At 37.2% G+C, this 21379-nt stretch overlaps 1 protein-coding gene across 5 annotated transcripts in view; it reads right to left on the minus strand.

The window, feature by feature from the left end:
- MAP3K4 (mitogen-activated protein kinase kinase kinase 4) overlaps positions 1-21379 on the minus strand; it is a 103522-nt gene that overhangs the window by 38165 nt on the left and 43978 nt on the right. For all 5 annotated transcript variants that reach the window (XM_031456649.2, XM_064486500.1, XM_064486499.1 and 2 more), the window contains exons 4-5: positions 4225-4467; positions 1996-2142 (exon numbers count right to left, since the gene is read on the minus strand). In XM_031456649.2, coding sequence (XP_031312509.2) covers positions 1996-2142; positions 4225-4467 — 390 coding nt within the window. The remainder of the gene's footprint in view (positions 1-1995; positions 2143-4224; positions 4468-21379) is intronic.

Below are 21379 nucleotides of genomic sequence, written 5' to 3' on the forward strand. Positions count from 1 at the left end.
ATTCATCCCTGGAGGGCCCTCCACCTCTCAAGCTGGGAAGGGCGCTGCTGTAAACAGTGTGACTGCCTAGCCAAAGGCCACTCCCTCCTTCTCTCCTAACAAATACACTGACTTTGTTTGGGTCCCCCCAGTTCTCAAAACATGCCCCTGCACTTACCCATCTAGCACATTTTGGGGCACAGTTTTAAAACCACTGATACTTTCTAGTTCTTCACCTGTGAAACGACGGAGATGAACTAAGGGACACTGTGCCCACACAGGTAACTGCCAGCAAAGCCAGAACCCAGTCCCGAGCACGGCCGGCTCTGACCAGCTGAGAATTTGGGGACTTCGCTTAACCTCGGCTTCAGAAATGAAAATGGGTGACCTAGAAGGCACATCTTGCCTGCCTCATTCTCATCCTTCCAGCTTCAGTGATTAACATGATAAAAAGGTGTGGCATGTGCCTTTGTAAAGCCATCTAAGACCCCTGGAAAGCAAAGCACGCTGTCTTTTTAAATTTCTAGTTTACTCATCCACAGAGAGAAAGAAAAATTAATTTTCTTGCTGTTTTTTATCATAACTCTTCAATGATAAAGATTTTTCTGACATAAGGAGCATACATAGTATTTCAAAATACGTTCACATTTTACACATTCTGGACTTTGATGTATTCTCCCAAATAATTGGGAAGTAATTTCAGGCTCAAAATTATTTCTTAAAGTGTGCCACGTATAAGTCCCCTTCCTGGTCACAGTCTTCTTCCCATCCTTCTGCTATAGAGGCCGAGAAGCGGAATCTTTGAATCTCTAGCTTCCATTAGAGCTAAGAGACCACGTGACAGATCTGGTCAGTGAGATGTGGGGGGAATCTGTTGGGTGGGACTTTCAGGGGAGCTTTCGCTGCTTCCCCCGTGCCCTCCTCTTTCCTTCCGGCCTAGAAAGTGAGGTGGTGTCTGGAGGGGCTGCAGTCAACCCCAGCAGGGCACAGCGAGCGTCAGGTGCGGGTGGAAGCACTGACAAAACAACGCTCCTACAGGCTTGCTGTCTTTCGCAAACTGGCCACATTACGTACGATCCGTGTGTACACTCTGGTGAACCTAACACGTACGTACTATGGACTAACACTCCACCAGACATTACGGAAGACAAAGGAACTTCCATAAGAGCCCCTGGCCTGTGCCGCTTTCAGCCTAATTAGGGAAACCTGAGAAGAGAGATGTGGTCTATCACTAAGTATTAAATGATGCAGTTATCATTAGAACCACTCTAAGAGTTCAGAGGAGGTATCAAGAAACGCACATTAAAAGTGAAAACTGTCTGGAAAAACTTGAAAGTAAATCTTAAATGGGCAGCTAAGGAGGAAAGGCGACATCTGGAGCCAGAAGGAATAACGAGAGCAAAAGGACAGGTTAAAAAAGCACAGGTAAGCACAATGTGTCTGAAATGACTGGGGAGCTCTTTGCGGGAAGGAATAACAATAAGTCTGCTCCTGCCAAATCACAGTGTTTCCAATTCTCAGATGCGGACCCAGGTTCTGCAGCGTCCTCGAGTCATCTTTACGATTTGGCTTCGTCACGTAAGGAGCTCCTGGATGTCTCCAGGCAGCCAGCTGTCCCATCTCAAGCCTTTGTGCATCTCAGCACCCACCACTCAGGTGGCGGCGTCCACTATGCCCAGCTCTCCCCGGACCGAGTCCTCAGCGCTCACTACTGACGCCCAGCGCACGCCCAGCAGGTGTGACAGAAGGGCTGATGACAGATGGCTCAATAAAACAGGACCAGACTAGGATTCTACCTCTAGGCCATTCTGCTATGAGATCCTACTATTAAACAATGAACTAGGTTAAGCTCTGTCAAAAATTCTAACTTAAAAACCACTGAAGATTTTTTAAAATGTGGATTTAGGAGAAACAAAGTTAATCTAAAACAAACATAAAAACATGACCCCCTCCTTCACACAGACAGACACACAGACAGACAGACGTGAGAAGGACACCCCTCCGCACTGTCCTGACCATCAGCATCTTGTGCAGGTCCTCCTCGAAGGCGTCGATGTTGCAGTCGGTCTTCTCCAGGTCGTCCAGGACCTCGTGCAGCATGAACTGGTAGTACTGCTTCATCAGAAGGCCGCCCTTCAGCACCTCCTTGCACTCCCTCACCAGCTGCGGGCAACGGGCACAAGCTCCGTCATTTCACACACTCTGAGCAGATCACTGACCGGTTTTCACACCCCTCCCACTGAAATCCCCAGAACACTCAGGAAAGGGGAACCCTGCCTCTGAAAAACCGAAAATACTTTCCAGATTCTTTATCAGTTCATTTTACATAAATATCTTAGTAATTTCAAGTGAATAACAACAAATAAGTGAAAATGAAAGTATTTAATATTGTAGCCATGAATATACATAGAAAATACCATATAGCTAGAAAGCTGATCTTCTAAAATATATTCTCCTACAAATAAACTTTCAGAGAAAATAAATTCCACAGAAAAAGATCTATTCTACTAGTTTACATTATAAGACAAGGGATACGAGAGAGAAATTTCCTTGTGAAACTGGTCATTTTCAACCAAAACACAACAAAGATTCAAATACACTTACACACCACAGAGCATGACAGCCAGAGTATAGTTTACCCACTGTGATTTGTGGCTTTTACCATCAAAAAACTCCAATAATCACAAAAACAAACAAACTTAAGATTAATCTGATGAAATTAAATGGGAATCAAGGAGGGAAAATGCAATAAAACAAAAGGATGAGTAAAAGCTAAACGTGTAGGCCCAGCAGGTTTTGTGAGAGGGAGGGAAGGTGAAATGCCAGGACCTGGAAAGCCTCTCATTAACAACAGACTGGGACAGACACTCTCTACTCCACAGGGACTGTGGTGCAAGATCACAGTTACATTCGTTTTAATACGTATTAATCAAAACACAAAAGGAATCACAGTGCCGCTACTGGGAAAGAAACTGGTACAAACTTCCTAGAATCACAAATACGTGACTCACTAGTTAATTTTTATGTTTTATACTCAAGCAAAAGTCAGAGATGCAGACTAAAACTTACATGCAAATATATTTATCACGATGTTATTCCAAACAATGGGGGATTAAGTAAGTTATGATACACTTATACAGCAGAGCATTATCGTAGCCATTTGAAGTCTTGTTTTTGAAAAATACTTAAGGTGAAGACTCATATATTCTTTTCTTTCCTTTATTTTTTTAACTTATATGTGTATGAAATATGCACACACAGAAAAGACAAATGGATAGAAATACACCAAAATGTTATAGTGGTCGTCTCTGAATGGCAGAGTAACAGGGTAACTTTCATTTTTGTATATAATTTTCTGTATTTTTCTAACTTTCTAAAATAAACATGAATCACTTTTACAAAAAGAAGTAACATTAAATACCTTTATTTTCACTAATTTATTGTTACTCAGTTGAGGTTACAGAATATTTACATTTTAAAAACAATTACCCACAGTAAGAGAGCACTGGCTAGAGTTAAATCTATTAAAAAGTGCTTTCTTCAAGTCACACAGACACAAATTTCTATGTTAAAGATGTCACTTAGGTGCTAACAACTCAGTCCAAACGCATCAAAGTCAAAATTTCTATTTAATTTTTATTCTAGCAATGCTACATTAATCTAAGTATTTGTTTTTTACTTTTCAGAATGTTTTAACATAAATTACTGTTTAAGCGCCACAATAGCCCCATTAGTACAAAGTAAACTCCACCTTGTCTCACCAGTTTATCATCCCTCCCCCTCAACAACTTGCAATTCACGGTGGTCATCACTGTCTAAACCAGCAGCTGCTTAAGCAAACAGAATGTCCCAACACCTCCACCCTGCACACTCTAAAGACATTTATCTGATTAAAAAAAGACAAAAGAAGAAATTTAAGGAACTGAAACTCTCTCTTACGATTGAATTTTAAGTCCCCAGTCTTCACAGACGGGTGATAACAGGAGAGTCATATCCGCACCTACTCTCGTGTCCTTTTAGAACAAGGAAGTGGAAGACAGTTAGGCTGAGCCAGTCTTACCTCTGAAGACTGCATGTAAAGAGAACATCTTAAATTACCCGAAGAGGAGCAGCTTAAAACCCGAACATTCACTCGTTTCTCACTATTGGCAACAATTAGGGGGAAACTCCTCTAAAAATAAAAATTATGAGCCTATAGAAACATACAATAATGCTCAATATTTTTATACACTCTTTGAAACAAACCTGCTTAATACTCAAGAGCGATGGTTCTCCAGCAGGTCTCTGTTCCAATCTTAACTTGAGACATTCGTGTATGACGTTCAGAAGGACTCGACAGAGGACTAAGAAGGCAGGTTTGAAGGAGGGTAAATCCATGGACTTTAGTTCATCCCAAGACACAGTGCTGCATTTCTGCTCCGAGGAAGGGGGCGTCCTGGACAACTGCACATAATCTGAACCCCACATGGGATCCGGAAATTCAGAAAACTGTAACAAAAATTCAACAGAGGTTAAAAGAGCAAACAGGAGAACATCCTCAAGTTGTAGTTATAAACTATTATTCTCTATAACTTGCTAACAAACCCATACAAATCATAATTTTACAGTAAAAATTATCTTTAGAATAATTCAACATTTTTGATAGATCCCAAGTTTTAAAAGTACTAGAAAACCATAACAAGAACTAAAATGAAATTATAATATTTTTATCAAAAAATATAAAGAATCAAGCTCATCTTTTTCATCATACATTTATCATACTTAAAATTATCAGAGCACTTAGCTTTAAACTTTTATACAGTATTATCCACAAATATCTCTAGACTGAGAAAACCAGAGAATTATTAAATTTGAGAAAAGAACAAAACCAGGTAGCTATTTGTGTAAACATAAAAATTAGTAGGTTTGACCAATTCTTTTGTCCATTTGTTCTCCTGAGCTATATACCAAATGAGGCTGAAAGAAAAAAATTCACAAAATTAACCTGGCTGGTCTCACTCAAATATCTGTTCTCTGATATTTCCTGGGATTCCGACTGTCCCATATATATATCCCCATCAATTCCTTACATTTTCCCCATAAGACAGAAGCTTGGCACTTTTCCAGTGTTGCACCTCCGGCAACACCACCCTGATCCTGCCTTCTTCCTGTTTTATTGGGAAAACTGAAGCCATCAAAATTTGAAAATCTCAGGGGGTGGGGCATAGCTCAGTGGTAAAATGCATGCTTAGCCTGCACAAGGTTCTGGGTTCAATCCCCAGTACCTTCACTAACCAAAGGGGAAAAAAAGTCACTTAAAATTACATCTGCAAAATTTGAAAATCTCAACTTCTCTTCAACTTAAATCACCAATTACAGTTATTCTGCCTCCAAATGTCATTTCTATCTGTGCTCCCTGTCATTTAGCCAATGCTTAACTGGTCTCCCCCACTCACATTCTTTAATGTTCGACACACATTTTTGCATTTAAATTAATTCATACTTCAGTTTCCCACAACAGGCAAGAAATTCTAAAATAGCTGCACAATTTTAAAAACGATTACTTGTGATACATGCAGTCAGGGTTAAGCCATGTCCTGTTTAAAGCTTTAGGCAATATAAGTGCTTGTTTCTTCTGGTCTGGAGAATGACATCAGAGAAAATGTTTATTTAGAGCCTACAAAACGCAGCCAACTTTCCAGGATAAAATTCTAAAGAATTCTTCTGGCACCCCCTACAGTCCCAGCCTGCTGACCCATGTGCTACAGGCTCACTGGGGAAGGGACAATCCCTCCCCGTCAACACTGCAATTCGACCCTGCCTGGAGCCCCAGCAGCAGGACCCACACAGCTGCCGAGGAGACCATTCCTGCTGGAGTTGCCTGGTATGTGGATCCCCGTTCAGACAAAGAGGAATAGACATTAAGAAATTCTGAGCACTCAAGAGGAAACAGCAGTGTTAACTAAGGAGACCAAGGTGAAGAATCAGAAAAGCTGATGCTGATTTAATGTAGGACACAGGAGAGAACGATAAAAATACTCTCATGCAAGATCTCATTAAAGTCCGCTGGGAAAAAATAAACAAATCAAGATGGCTGAAATAAACTCCATAAAGGCAGGGAAAATTGAAAGAATGCTGTCAAAATCTGAATAATTTAGAAATTAACTGCAGAAATACCACTAAAACCCAAGGCAAAAGAAAAAGGAATAGAAATTTTGAGTGAAAAGTAAGAGACATGACATTGATACAACATCGTAAACTGACCATATTTCAACAACAAAAAAGAGAGAGAGAGAGACACAGAAATCTGATGGAGGAGCTCCCACATAAGAATAATAGAGGAGTTCCAGAGGGAACAGAAGGAAGGGGCAGAGGAGAGCTTTCTGCGCAGTCAAGATACCACTAACACATGAAGAAGGAAAAATCCTCCCTGAAAAGGGAAGAACTCAAAATCCAGTTCATTTACCCTCTCTACAAAGCTACCTGAGGAAGTACAGCAGTCTAGTGAACTGAAAATTGGATCAGAATAAAGATCTCAAGACTGGAAAAGAAAAACGCCCAAGGAAATGAGAAGCTGTGAATCTGGCAGGACTTACACAGGCAGGTACAACTCCATGATGATAACTTGGTTAAAGACTATAATTCAAGCAAGGACTATTTGAAATTGAACAAAATAGAAAAGCATCTTGTAAGGAAAAAACTCTGGATCTTAAATTCCCAATTACTTTAATAAAACACAGGGCGAGGAGAAAGGGGCAATTAGGTATAAGAATGACATATCTGTATTATTTTATTCCAGTAAGAAATATAGTATTAAATTTGGTATAAAATCCCTGATCAATTATCTCCAGAATATATAAGCAGCTCATATGACTTAATAAGAAAAAAAACAACCCAATCCAAAAATGGGCAGAAAACCTAAACAAGCAATTCTCCAAGGAAGAAATAAAAATGATCAATACGCACATGAAAAAATGCTCAATATCACTAATTATCAGAGAAACGCAAATCAAAACTACGATGAGGTATCACCTCACACCAGTCAGAATGGCCATCATTCAAAAATCCAGATGACAAATGCTGGTGAGGCTGTGAAGAAAAGGGAGCCCTCCTTCACTGCTGGTGGGAATGTAGTTTGGTGCAGCCACTGTGGAGAACAGTATGGAGATTCCTCAAAAGACTAGGAATAGACTTACCATATGACCCAGGAATCCCGCTCCTGGGCATATATCCAGAAGGAACCCTACTTCAAAATGACATCTGCACCCCGATGTTCATAGCAGCACTATTTACAATAGCCAAGACATGGAAATGGCCTAAATGTCCATCAACAGATGACTGGATAAAGAAGATGTGGTATATTTATACAATGGAATACTATTCAACCTTAAAAACCAACAACATAAGGCCATTTGCAGCAACATGGATATTACTGGAGAATGTCATTCTAAGTGAAGTAAGCCAGAAAGAGAAAGAAGAATACCATATGGGATCACTCATATGTGGAATCAAAAAAAAAAAAAAAATACAAAACAGAACTCATAGATATAGAATACAAACTTGTGTTGCCAAGGGTGGGGTAGCTCACAGCGAAAAAAATGTGACAATGAATATATGTATGTTCATGTATAACTGAAAAATTGTGCTCTACACAGGAATTTGACACAACATTGTAAAATGACTATAACTCAATAAAAAAGTGTTAAAAAAAAATCCCTGATCAATAGAGACAAACTGAGAAGACTCAAAAATGAAGGGACATTAATAAAAATGCAGTGTAATTACAATCACAACGGCATTTTGTGTGGATCAACAAAAGCATTAAATAAAGTTCATGTGGAAGGAAATAATGTAAAAATGAGCCCAGAAGCATCTGAAAAGAAAGAATTGCCCTACATGATGCCAAACCTTATGAATAAACCTACTTTATTTAAAACAGAAAAGCACTGGCACGGTAATAAAGCAACAGACCAGAGAAACAGGTCCAATTATCTATAACTTAGTATATAAAAAAGTAGGCACTTTAAGTAGTTGGAAAATAACAAATAATCCAATGAGTTTCAGGGAATTAAATAAAAAATAATTACTCCCTTATCTTACCCTATACATGTACACATCAACATTATCACAACTGATCATTTTTTAAATTATGTGGCTATTTTAGAAATTTTTGCTGATTATGAGAAACTAACGTAAAGTGGCCCTTAGTGTCCATGGGGGATTGGCTCCAGGATCCCCAGCAGAGACCAAAACCCACGGAAGCTCAAGTCCCTCATATAAAACGTCACAGTGCACTCAGCCCCCTGTGTCTGCGGGCTCTGCATCCACGGATGTCAGTGTGATCTGTGGTTCGCTGAAACCACAGATGAGGAGCCTGTGGATATGGAGGGCTGACTGCATGTATTAATGTAAATACAAATATATATGTTGAAGCTATATATTTGGAAAAAAGAGATTCCAAATGTATTAAAACCTAAACATAGAGCTATATATCAGTGTAAACCATATAAAATTGCCAATTGAGTCAGGCAAAAATGATCAAATAGTGGCAATTTAATACAGGTCAACATAATCAAAAGAATTCTGAAAAGACAGTAGTAGCAGCAGGACTTCAGCTTCCCTTAGTCCCCCATAAAAAAAGAGAACAACTAAGACGACAAAATCAAAACTTCATGAGACACACTTACAGTAAACTAGGTGAAAGGTCCCTTCATGAACTCCAGAACAGAAGATGTGGGGAAGAACAGATGGTCCTCAGACACACGTCATACCCCACACCCACACCCCACACCCAAGCAGTACCCCAGGCCCCTGCCTGCAGCACCTGTGCAGGGGCATCAGAGGGGATTAACACAGTATCTGATGGGGCTAAAGGGACAAATTCCAAATCACCAATGAATACTCAATAGAGAGCTCACGGCTTCTATTTGAGGACTTCATGACACTGGGAGTGGCTACAGCACAGATTCTGGCATGAAGTCAATGGCGTGAAGTCAAAAAAAGCACACTGTCATCAGGCTTTGCAATCTCAGTGATTTATGGCAAAAGATAATGGGTAACATACACTAAATTTATTCAGGGAAAGAAAATACAAGCAATATATTCTATGGCCAGCCGAACAGTCTTTCAAGTATAAATGCTGTAAACTGTCAGGAAAATCTAAGAACTCATGAAACAGTTTTCACAAGCCCTTACTAAGGGATCCACTAGGGAACCACCATTACCAACCAAAACGACCCAGAAGACTGATATGAAATCTAAGCGAGCATTAAAACAAAGTCACAAACTATGTACTTAAATCTAAATCTCTGTCTCTCTACCCATCCATCCATCCATCCACCCACCCACACACACCACTGTTGAACTAAGACTGGATCAGATAATAACCGTAAGGGAGAAAGCACTATCAATCATGGCTCTATGATCAACAACGCAGGTACACCATAACTCTCCGAATCCGAGAGGAAGGGGAGGACACATAAAATGTCTTAGCATTTCATTGGAAGTAAAAGAAAATTACTTCAAATGAGAACCTGGGTTTAAAAAAAAAAAAAAAGGATAATTCCAATACAGCTCACAGCTGGGAACCAACAAATAACAACTAACAAATGGGAAGCGGGGACACTAAGTGTATTATAGAAATATAATTATATAATGATAACCTTAAGCGGTGAAAATAAGCCTGTCATACGTTAAAAGTAAATAAGTAAAGAAAATTGCATACACAAGCTTTGTATTAAAAACATGTTAGAATAAAACAACTTTTAAGGCTTAACTATCCCTATTAGAGAAACCAAGCTTCTTTAAAAATATATTACTCCATCTGAAAAAAAAAAAGAAAAAAGAGGACACTAATGAATTCATCTACAAAACAGAAACGGACTGACAAACATAGTTAAACAATCTTATGGTTACCAGGGAAAGGGGGTGGGAAGGGATAAATTTGGGAGTTTGAGATTTGTAAATGTCAGCCACTATATATAAAAATACATGAAAAAAGAAACAAGTGTCTTCTGTACAGCACAGGGAACGATATTCAAGATCTTGTAATAACCTTTAATGATAAAGAATAGGAAAACAAATATATGTATACATATGCATGACTGGGACACTGTGCTGTATACCAGAAACTGACACACTGTAACTGACTGTATTTCAATTGAAAAAATAATTTAAAAAAGATATTATTCCATAGATTTTTCTCTTTAAAACAAGTATTTTACATAATTTCTGCAAAAATTAAGTTTAAAAAGCAACACCTAAAAATAAAAATCAAATTTAAAAATTCTATGAATGGAGAAACAAAATGTGGTATATCCTTACAATGGACAATTATTGAGCCATAGCAAGGAGGGAAGCACTAATACATACTACAATCAGGATGAATCTTGAAGACATTACACTAAATGAGAGAAGCCAGTCACAAAAGATCACATATTATATGAAATGTCCAGAACAAGCAAATATGAAAAAACAAAAATTAGATAAGCAGGTGCTTAGCGCTGAAGGTGGCCGACAGAGGGACTGTGGAGGTGAGCTAAAGGGTACAGGACCTATTTTAGGGGTGGAAATTTTCTAAAATTTTCTAAAATTAGATAGTGGTAATGGCTGCCCAACTCTGAATATACTATAAAAACTACTGAATTGAACACTTTAAAATCATGAATTTCATGCTATATGAATTATCTCACAAAGCTGTTATTTTTAAACATACAGCAACAAAAAAATGAAAGAATCTAATTGTGTGTCTAGTCAGTGGCATAACCACAAGAAGAATTATTCAAGTGTCTTTAAAACACTGTAATTTGATGTTCTATCCCTAAAGGGTTGTACCATCTTAAGGACGGGGAAAAAACCTGAAACTGTTTTTGAGTAATCACACTGTCGGTGGTTTTATTCTGAGATTACTATGTGTGTACTTTGAATACAGTCAGTATCTGATACTCTAATGCTATCATTCCTGGTATCATTGAAAATTTGAGATTTTCAGTGTAAAACAAAGTCAGAAGAGATTAAATAAAAATCTGAAATCCTGAATTTGAATTGTTAGTATCAGTACAAACTTATGCTATACTGTGTGTGTGTTTGTGTTCTTCTGTCTACTGAAGAGAACTAAAGCAAGGACCGACCATTTCAGTTCCAATAGCAAAGCTGGTGCCCAGACTGTGGTCCTGAAATACCACTTCCCAATAAAAGGAATGAAGATTCCTTGAAGATACATCAGATTCCCGATCTGGAGTAAATGTACAATACAAGCCTAAAATAGCTTGTTACATCAGATATCAAAGACTATTCACTAGGGTTGTGGAAAAAAGACTTAAGCCAATTGAATACATTATCATTGTCCAAAGATGGGTCAATGTGAACATCAATTACTATGATTACTTCAATGAATTACAATAATGACTTCAATGAATTGAAACATGTAAAATATGTTTCAATTCATGAGCTCAAAGTCATAAAAAATATACTTAAGTTCAAATCCTATTAATAAAAAAACATTAATTGGTCACCAATAAACCAACTCATTATTTTGAAAAATGGTAAATAAAAGGGAAAGAATCAAGTATATTTATCCTGCTATTTCTGTTCAGTTATTCCACTGATAACCAAATAATGGATAAGGAAAGTTTCTCTTTAGAGCAAAATCTAATTAATGAAGCTGCTAACAAAGAAGAAATGAGAGAATCAGACTATCATCACTTTTCAATCCTTAATGAATTAAGAGATTAGGTAATGACTGTTAACCACTACTAACGTCTCAGAGACAGTTAGACGCTACATGTGTCCTAATGAAGCAGTGTTAACAAAATCAAATCAACAAATCAATCACGATCCTGAATCTGATCAGAACACTAGATCATACAGTCAATTCAGAGAATACAGAGAAAAAAGAAACACTGTAAAAGATCAATTGGAGGTAAAACCACCAGAATTCAGACTTAGGTAGGCTCTACAGGATAAAGGACCCATTTCCTAAAAAAATATATGGCAAATAAAGGGAGGAGGACCTACAGATTAAAAAAGATGAGAAATATAATGAACAATTACCATGTGTAGTCACTGTCTGCAAACTGATTTAAACTGAAAAATATTTTTTAAAGAAAATCATGACAATTATGCACAACAGAAATATTAACATGAGCCTGAAATCTGGTATCAAGGAGTTTCTGCTATTTTTTTAGGTGTGAAAATGGTATTTTGGTACATTTGTGAAACAAGCTCTCATCTTTGAGAGAAATATACTGAAATATTTAAGGATAAAATATGATATCTGAGATTTTCTTCAAAATCATAGAGGAATGTGTCAAATGGTGGTAGGTACTAGCCATGAGCTGATAACCTTGCTGCTGGAATACAGAATCAAGGGGGTTCACAGTATTATTCTGTTTTGCATATGTTTAAAATTTTCCAGAACAAAAATTTTTAACTATGTAAAAACAAAACCAAAAAAAAGGGAGATTTTTTTTTTATATTATTAGAGTACACATAAAATAAGGTGATCATAAAACAGAAGTAGATATGACTACATAAAAAATTTTAAATTCTTTCTAGCGAAAAGCATCATAAATAAGTTAAAAGACAGTTTGGAAGAAAATATTTACAGCCATAATAGAAAAATGAATCATATATAAAACATAAATAGTTTCAACAGATCAATAATAAAAAAACAAAAAACGAACAAAATAAATAAAAGAAAATTAAAACAAATGTAAGTAGGCAATAAACATGATAACCAAGTTCAATATCACTAAAAATGAGGGAAATGAAAGCTAAAACTAATAGTTTTTATTGATTATGGTTGCAAAAATGAGGAAAAATGGGACTTCTCCTATATTGTTGGAGGAAGTGCTCATAGGTACAGCCTCCTTGGAGAGCAGTTTGGTAGTTTCTAGCAATGATTTAAATGTGCATATCCTATAACCTAGCAATTCCATTTCAATTAACCATTCTTACAAGAACAACAGAATAAGTTCACAAAGGGGTATGTACAAGAATATTTGTTGTTTATAAGTTTCCATTAAGAGTGAAATGATTATAATCATCGGGGAAATGCAAATCAAAACCACAATGACATATCACCTTACATCTGTTAGAATGGTTATTCTCAAAAAAAAAAAAAAAAAAAAAACCCCAAGAAGTAACAAGTGCTAATGAGAACATGGAGAAAAAGGAACCCTACGTACTGCTGGTGGGAATGTAAACTGGTACAGCCACTATGGAAAACAGTGTGGCAGTTCCTCTAAAAATTAAAAATAGAACTATTATATGATCCAACAATCCCACTCTTGGGTATTCATCTGAAGGAAATTAAAGCACTAACTTGAAAAATCATGTGTACCCCCATGTTCACTGCAGCATTATTTAGAAGATCCAAGACGTGACAGCAACCTAAGTGCCCAATGATAGATGAACGGGTAAGGAAAATGTGGTATGTACACACATATATACAAGAATATTGTTCAGCCATTAAAAAAAAGAGGGAAATCTTGCTGTTTGTGACAATACAGATGGATGTGAAGGACATTATGCTAAGTGAAATAAGTCATACAGAGAAAGACAAATACTGTATGATCTCGCTTATATATGCCTGAAATCCAAAACAAAAAAAGAACTCATAGCTCATAGATACAGAGAATAGACTGATGGTTGCCTGAGGCAGAGGGTGGAAATTTAAACAAGAGAAAGAGTTAAATAAGTCATGGCACATTCATATAATGGAATACCATGTAGTTTTTACACAGAATTGAGGCAGAGCTACACACACCAATACGGACAGATTAGAAGTAAAGACTATCAGGGGTGGCGGCACCAGTCATGGAAGAAAGGCAGCATTATCATGCGGGTTTTTTTTGGGGGGGAAAACAAATTACCTGCACTACATAACAAAGATATAAGCACAAAAATGCCTAGAAGATACAAACCAAATGATTGCACCGAGAAGGGGTAGAGGGTAAAAAGCAACTCTGTTTCTTTAAAAATACTTCAATAAATAAGACAAAAGAAAGAAAACTGCTTTGAAAAATGAAGGACTAGATCAGAACAGTCTTTATGTTAGGCTTCAAAAGTTAGCCTCTGTGATTCTCTACTAGGGGTCATATCACCCACGGGGCGTGGCGGGTGCTGTGAGTGAGCGAGCAGGCAGGGAGCCCGGAAGCCTGTGAGAAGGGATGGGCCACGTGGGAAGCTGGAGCGAGCTCGCCTGGTGCTGCCACGTGGGGACAGAACTCCCAGGGTCTCAAGAAAAACAAAAATCCAGATTTTCATGCGAAATCTTCTGTTTTTTTAAGTGCTAGCCACTAAGTCAAAAAACATTTACAGCGCTATGTAGGATGAAACGTAACTTCGGGAGGCAGTATACTATAATGTTGAAGAGCATGGCTTTACAGGGAGTTCTGGTTTCGCGTTCTGGCTCTGCCAGTTACTGGATGTGCTACCTTGACCCAGTTACTTGACCGACAATTCTCCAGATATGAGTATTCAAGACCAGCTACCAGTCTTTTTGTTGTCGCTGTCACAGGATCCAGTTCTCCACTGCGAGCTGAGGAGTTCTGCTCTGTCTTTGATCTCTTTCATCTTACATCAGGTTTGATTCAGCTGGCTCGCTGCAGTCAAAAACAATACAACACAACTTCCTATTTTCCCTCATGTAAGTATGCTTCCTTTAAAAAAAAGACCTATAGGCAAATGAGCTTCCCACTCATCCAATTAAAAAGTTCATGTATGTTGGTGGGAACGTAAACTGGTGCAGCCACTATGGAAGACTATATGGAGGTTTCTCAAAATTCTAAAAACAGCTACAATATATATGTAAGCTATATATATATAATACACACATGGATATGTATCTGAAAAAAATGAACACTAATTTGAAAAGATACACGTACCCCAATGTTTACAGTAGCATTATTTACAATTGCCAAGATATGGAAGCAACCTCAGTGCCCATCAACAGACGAAGGAATAAAGAAGAATAGGAATATATATATATATATATATACATACACACACACAATGGAATACTAGTCAGCCATAAAAAAGAATGAAACTTTGCCATCTGCAGGAACATGGATGAACTTGGAAAGCATTAGGCTAAATGAAATAAATCAGCCAAAGAAAGACAAATACTGTGTGATATCACTTATGTGTGGAATTTAAAAAACACAACAAACTAGTGAATAGAACAAAAAAGAAGCAGATTCACAGATATAGAGAACAAACTATTGGTTACCAGTGGGGAGAGGGAAAAGGGGGAGGGGCACGATAGGAGGAGGGGATTAAGAGGTATAAACTATTCCGTATAAAATAAGCCACAAGGGTATAGTGCACAACATGGGGCATAAAGGCAAGATTTTATAATAACTATAAATGAAGTAGAACCTTTAAAAATTGTGAATCGCTATATTGCACACTTGTAACAAACAATATTGTACATCAACTATGCGTCAATTAAAAAAAATAACTCCCTCCATATGGCATAAATAAATAAACAAATAAACAAGTTGGGGTGGCTTTTTAAAAAAGTTTTGTGTAACTTTACTAATGAAATCAGACAAGTGATAATTAGAGCAAATCAAAAAATTAATTGTGACAATTGTGTTAATAAACACTGACCTTGAAGGCAGGGATAGGGGAGACTGTAGCCTACTTAGTGTTTCCAGTGGACTGACTCACAACTGCACTGGTGATCATCTGGTTTCATAAAAGGACGTTGGAGATTAAAAATGGCAGTGCTCATGTCCTACCTCGAGAGATTCTGATTTGCCTTGTATCCAAGAAGGGCACAGGTATGTGCATTTTTAAAAGCTCCCTGGGTAATGCTGATGTGCAGCCAGGTTTGGACACCATTCACACAATTTAAAGGCTGGTATCCCCTGAATCCTGGGTTTGAATCCCCCCAACAATCTATAGCTTCTGTAACTTGGGGCAACTGACCTACTCTCCTTACTGGAAAATACAGAAATAGCGACACCACTTCATTTGGTTGTTGCATGTAGCGCGCAGTAATAAGACTCAATAAATGGCAGCCGTTATTATACATATCCTAGTTTCTACATGCTTTGAATATTCTGAATATAAAAGGCAGTCTCTTCAGGGTTTCTTGTGCCTATAGGAAAAAATAGCATGATTATTGTTAGATCCAAAGACAAACAATATTTCATTGGCCACTAACCTTACAATAATTACATGATCATTCCTAATTTAAAAAAAGTTATTAATAAACTAACCAAAAATCTTCCTAGATTTTGGAGTAACACGCATGGTAATATACAAAGTCAAATAGCTAATTTTTTTGTATACTACATTAAAATGTAATTTTTCATTTTATCTTTTGCATCTTCTGAAAATATATAGATTTCATAAGATAAAGCAAAAAGGAATAAACATAAAATAACCATATCACAATCAATGACTCAAATATTTTATGGGTATTTAACATTGCAAATGCACAAAACCCAAAGAACTATACAACACCAAGAGTGAACTTCACAGTATGCAAATTTTAAAAATGTCAGTTAGGGCACCAGGGAACCCCAGGACGGAACACAGACTGAGACAAATGAATTAGCTATTTTACAAATGAATCCTATAACCTCACTGAAGAAGGTGGAGGAAAAGGTGCTGTCCTAACTTTGGAAAACTGTTCTGACTCTAAGGTTAAAGACAAAAGGTAGTGTACTTAAAATTGAACACTGTACTCTAGTTGGTAAACTTAGTCCTCACAGGGGTACTGGTTAGCAATTCTGAAACTAGTTTACATGTCTACTAGGGCTGCACAAATATATAAATACGCTGCAGTAATGGGAGCCGCATTTCACACTGCAAGAGAAGTAAGTTACAAAGGAGGAGGGCTAGGAGGAAACCAGTGGTGCTGGATTACAGCCAGAGACATCAGTATGTACTCAGGTTTATTTTTAACAGATAGACAAACAGGTAGAAAGAAAGACACAGAAGTATCCATACATGGGTTAGAAGACATACCTAGATTTTCTATCACCGAGAGGACCTAGAGGCAATGACACCCCAATAGTAACAAACGCATCCAGTGCCCACATCTTCATTTCTAAATACCAGTCTCCAATAAAAGGAACCAGAGCTCCTTCAAGAAACAGCTGATTTCAGGACTGGAACAGGGGAAATGCAAGATGATGCCAAAAAGTAAAAAACTCCTGAAAAAGCAAACCAAAAGCAAAACCACACACACAAAACGATGGGGACATGTCAAAAGGATACAGAAGCCACCTGAAAGAGGTCCAGTGACTAAAGCAGGAACAATCTGAGCAACAAAATAAATAACAACAGTATTAGACTATAACCCAAAATTAAAAATAAACATTTATGAGTAATTTACATATGATTTTTATAAGCAGAAAACAATCTGGTTATACCTTGAATAACAATGAGCAACAAATGAACAAATGGCAAAAATATGTGTGGGTGGGGGAGGGGAGGGAGAAAGAGGGAGGTGGGGGAGGGAGATATAAATAGACATTTAATGTGATGCAGTGTGAACAAAGCTTTCAGTGTCGCCTATCTTCTTCCCCATTTATTCATTCAATCACTTCTTTATTGTCAGTATGGACACAGACTTCCAACTAATATATGTAGATACTCCCCACCCCTGGAGGTGGAGATTAATTCCCCTCCCCTTGACGGTGGGTTGCTCTTGGCGACTCACTTCCAAAGAACAGAGCACGGAAAGGGAAAGCTGGTCACTTGTGGAGGAACCTGGCAGACACCGTACTAACCAGGTGGTGAAGGGTAACAGCAGCAGTGACAGTAAAGCCATGAAGGAGCCCCAACCGTGCGCTATTCACACCCAAGCCCATTACTCCCGCCCATCATGAGAAAACATCCGACAAATCCAAAGGCAGGAACACTCCACAAGCTGTCCAGGTCGTGAAAAATACGGAGAAACTAGCACAGATCAGAGACTAGGAAGACATGTAGACTAAATGCAATGGAGTGTCCTTGACTGGATCCTGGAACAGATAAGGGACATTAGTGGAAAAACAAAAACCCAAGTAATATCTATAATTTAATCAACAGTATTTTGTACCAATGTTAGTATATTAATTTTGACAAACGTACCAGAGTTAAGTGAGATTAGAGGATGAAGAGCATATGAAAACTCTGTATAATCTTTGCAAGTTCCCCCAAAATTTAAAATTATTCCAAGATTACAAGTATATTTAAAAAAAAAAAAAAAGAATGCAATTGCATGGGGGTAGATTTGACACTAAGGATAAATCTTTTATATATGTTTACATGGTCTCTTGTTTTAATTTTTAAGTGAAGTGAACTGTAAATAATATAACAAAACTCACAGCACAGTAACTACTGGGAAGGACACCCAGAAACTGCTAGACTGAGATAACGCCTATTAATTTTTAAGGAAGGTTGGGAAGGCTTACTCTACAAGCAGGTTCTGATGAAGAAGGAGCTGGAATTGGGAGCTAGAAGATCTCTGTCATAAAGGGACACCAGCACATACTATCACGAAACAGCTATCGGATACAGTCGTGCCTAAGACTTGAGATCAGCCACACTTAGATTAGACAAACTGAGATTATAGCAAAGTGGGAGAAATAAGTAGGAACAACGAGATCCTGGGATACTCTAAATATTAAGAAAATAAGAAAATCAGGAACTAAATGAGTAAGCATGAAAAATAACTGCTAGGATCATCTCTGGGTCCAAAAACAAGGAGGAAAAAAAACGTTTTCCCTCACTTTTGACTTTTACATAATGTCCTTGCTTCCACGAATACAGCTTTGGCTGACATTGTTAGCTCAGTTACTAGGATTTTCGTAAGTATTTGATGGCCTGAGACTCTCATTTTAGCAGTTTCTCTAGATAAGTATTTTCGAGATCGAAATAATCATCTTACAAAGTGAACTTGGGAAACTAAACCCATTTGTTAGTCAGAGACTGTGTATGTAATTAGAAAACATGTTCTGAGAAAACGAATTCACAGAAGCTGGGGAGCTACAACGGTATCTAATTTTGAACAAACCATTAAGGCTATTTATGATACTCTTATTATTAAAACAAATTGCAAATAGCTTTTTTAGTATCACTAGTTATAACTTTTTAATTAAAAGATTTTAAAATGTAGTAATAACTTTTTAGAGGAAAACTGTTTTATAAAGCATGCTTACAAGCCAAGGGGAATTAAATATTAGATCATCTTATTTATAAACACAGGTTACAAGTAACCTAATAAGAAATAAAAATATAAAGTCACAGACAAAAATCAAATATCATATTTCTTTCCTACAAAATCCTTCAACTAAATCCATTGCTATTGTCACATAAGCCATAAAAACTGTGCAAAATAGAAGATATGTATTGGGTACAATCTGCAGTACCAGTTGGTCAAGATGTTTTTAACAATTAAGAATGAAAATTTAATTGTCCTCAAACCTAAAAGGTTATCCGCTGCTTAAAATGTATGCCCTTAAAAATGCATGATTATTTGGCAAAGATCAAAAGGTAAAAATACATTTTAAAAATAAAAATAAAAACTTGTCTAGCCCATAGTGACTTATAGCTAGCTTCAAGGAAAAAAACTGTTAATAAAACTTCTAAGAAAAAAATAGTTTATATTTGACTTCTTTACCATTTTAGTATTTATACAGATATATTTTTAAGCCTTACAACAACCCTGTGAGGTAGGTAGGAAAGTATTATTTATACCTATTTTACAAATGCAAGACATAGAGTCAGAAAGATTAGTCATTTACAAAGTTATGTGGTGAGAAAGAAAGAGCCACATCGAGGAATGAAATCCAGTTATTTGACTTCAAAACAGTGGCTCTTTCCCGGACACATTTAATAAAAAGACTAGAACAAAGCAAATCCAGAAGGGGAGTGCACATATATCCATATATACAAACATACACTTCCCCTTATAGAAATTAGGTTCCTGAAATAGGAATGAAAATAAAGCCTTACTTTCCCACTGAGTTAATTACAATTTGGAGGCTTATCTTTCATTAATATGGATTAATCTCCAATACAGAAGAATTTTAGCTCTTGGTTACTCTTTCATTATTTGACAAACACCATTTTACAAACCAAAATTTAAAACAAGAACTATTTCTGCACTTTTTTTTTTTGGAAAAGCAATCTCAAATAATTCTAATAAACATCTTTAATTCACATACTTCATAAGCTTTGAATTTATATGCGTTTCTTTTTTTCTATAATAAGGATACATTTCTCATTCAGTTAAATCTCAACTGGTCGAACCTGAAGAACACAACTCTGACAGGATTTCAAAACCGTGAGTTCTACACTGCTAGGTAGTGGGCCCGTACTCAGTCTTCGTTTCACCCCAACACACCTAAGGGGCGCAAAGCGCTCCTGCTAGCGGCAACGACTCACTGCCAAAGGTGGTCCAAGGATGGGAAGGCAATTTGGGGGACGGCACGTAAAGCAGTTTTAAGAAGCCCCGCCCCTCCGCCCCGTCACCCCCAGCCCTCACCACGAGCCCTTCTCTCCTACGAGAACCAATGAATCAAAGTTGAGACAATAATGCTAGAGCTTTTTCATTGATATTAGCTCAAAAACAGTGCTTTATAATAAAAATTAATCAGTCCTGGCTTGTCCACAGGTGTCCCTGAGGAGAACCACTTCAGCCAAAAGCCTAAACCAAAGTAAGTTACTTATCATCTGAAGCATATGTCAAATCTTTACTATGTATCTGGTTTTGCTCTACTGACTCTGAAACTTGCACTATAAGAAATTCTTATTATAAAATAGTTATTCATGGACTAAAAGGGAAAAAACTCATTTGCCCCAATAAAAAAATGTATATAAAAGATCATTCTCAGAGTCAAAATACTGCTTAAAGAAAATTCATTTTTTGAAATTTCTAATCAAAATAATACTCCAAGTAAACTAACCTCTTACCACTACAAAGTATTGATTCATTCTGTAAACACCTGGCTATATTATGTGAAGGCCTGACCCCTTCTCCTAAGGGATCTGACTAGCAAATTAAAAATAAAAATCTTGCAGATTAAGGTTCTCTTCTGATGTTTCCCATCTTAAAGAATAACTTCTGTTTTATCATCTGACTCCAAACTAAGCCAGACTGTGTAATAAACTGAAATTTTAAAAAATTAAAAGTATATACATACGTATGTGGATAGCTATTAAAATTCAGAATCACAGCCTAGCCCAGGCAATCAGGGATCTCAAAGATCTGGGTGCTTTTGCAACCTGCAAACCCACCACAACAGGAAACTGCTTATACTCTTTTATTCTCAAGAAAAACATCCGACAATATGCCCCCTTCCAGTTTCACCACCCTTACCGGTAAAGAATTTCTGAGATACCAAGTGATCAAAACCAAATCTGTACTATGGACTATTCTGAAACCACTTCCTCTAGTAGGCATATTCCTCTCATA

The sequence above is a fragment of the Camelus dromedarius genome, chromosome 6 (assembly GCF_036321535.1).
Source record: "Camelus dromedarius isolate mCamDro1 chromosome 6, mCamDro1.pat, whole genome shotgun sequence".
Lineage (NCBI taxonomy): Eukaryota > Metazoa > Chordata > Mammalia > Artiodactyla > Camelidae > Camelus > Camelus dromedarius.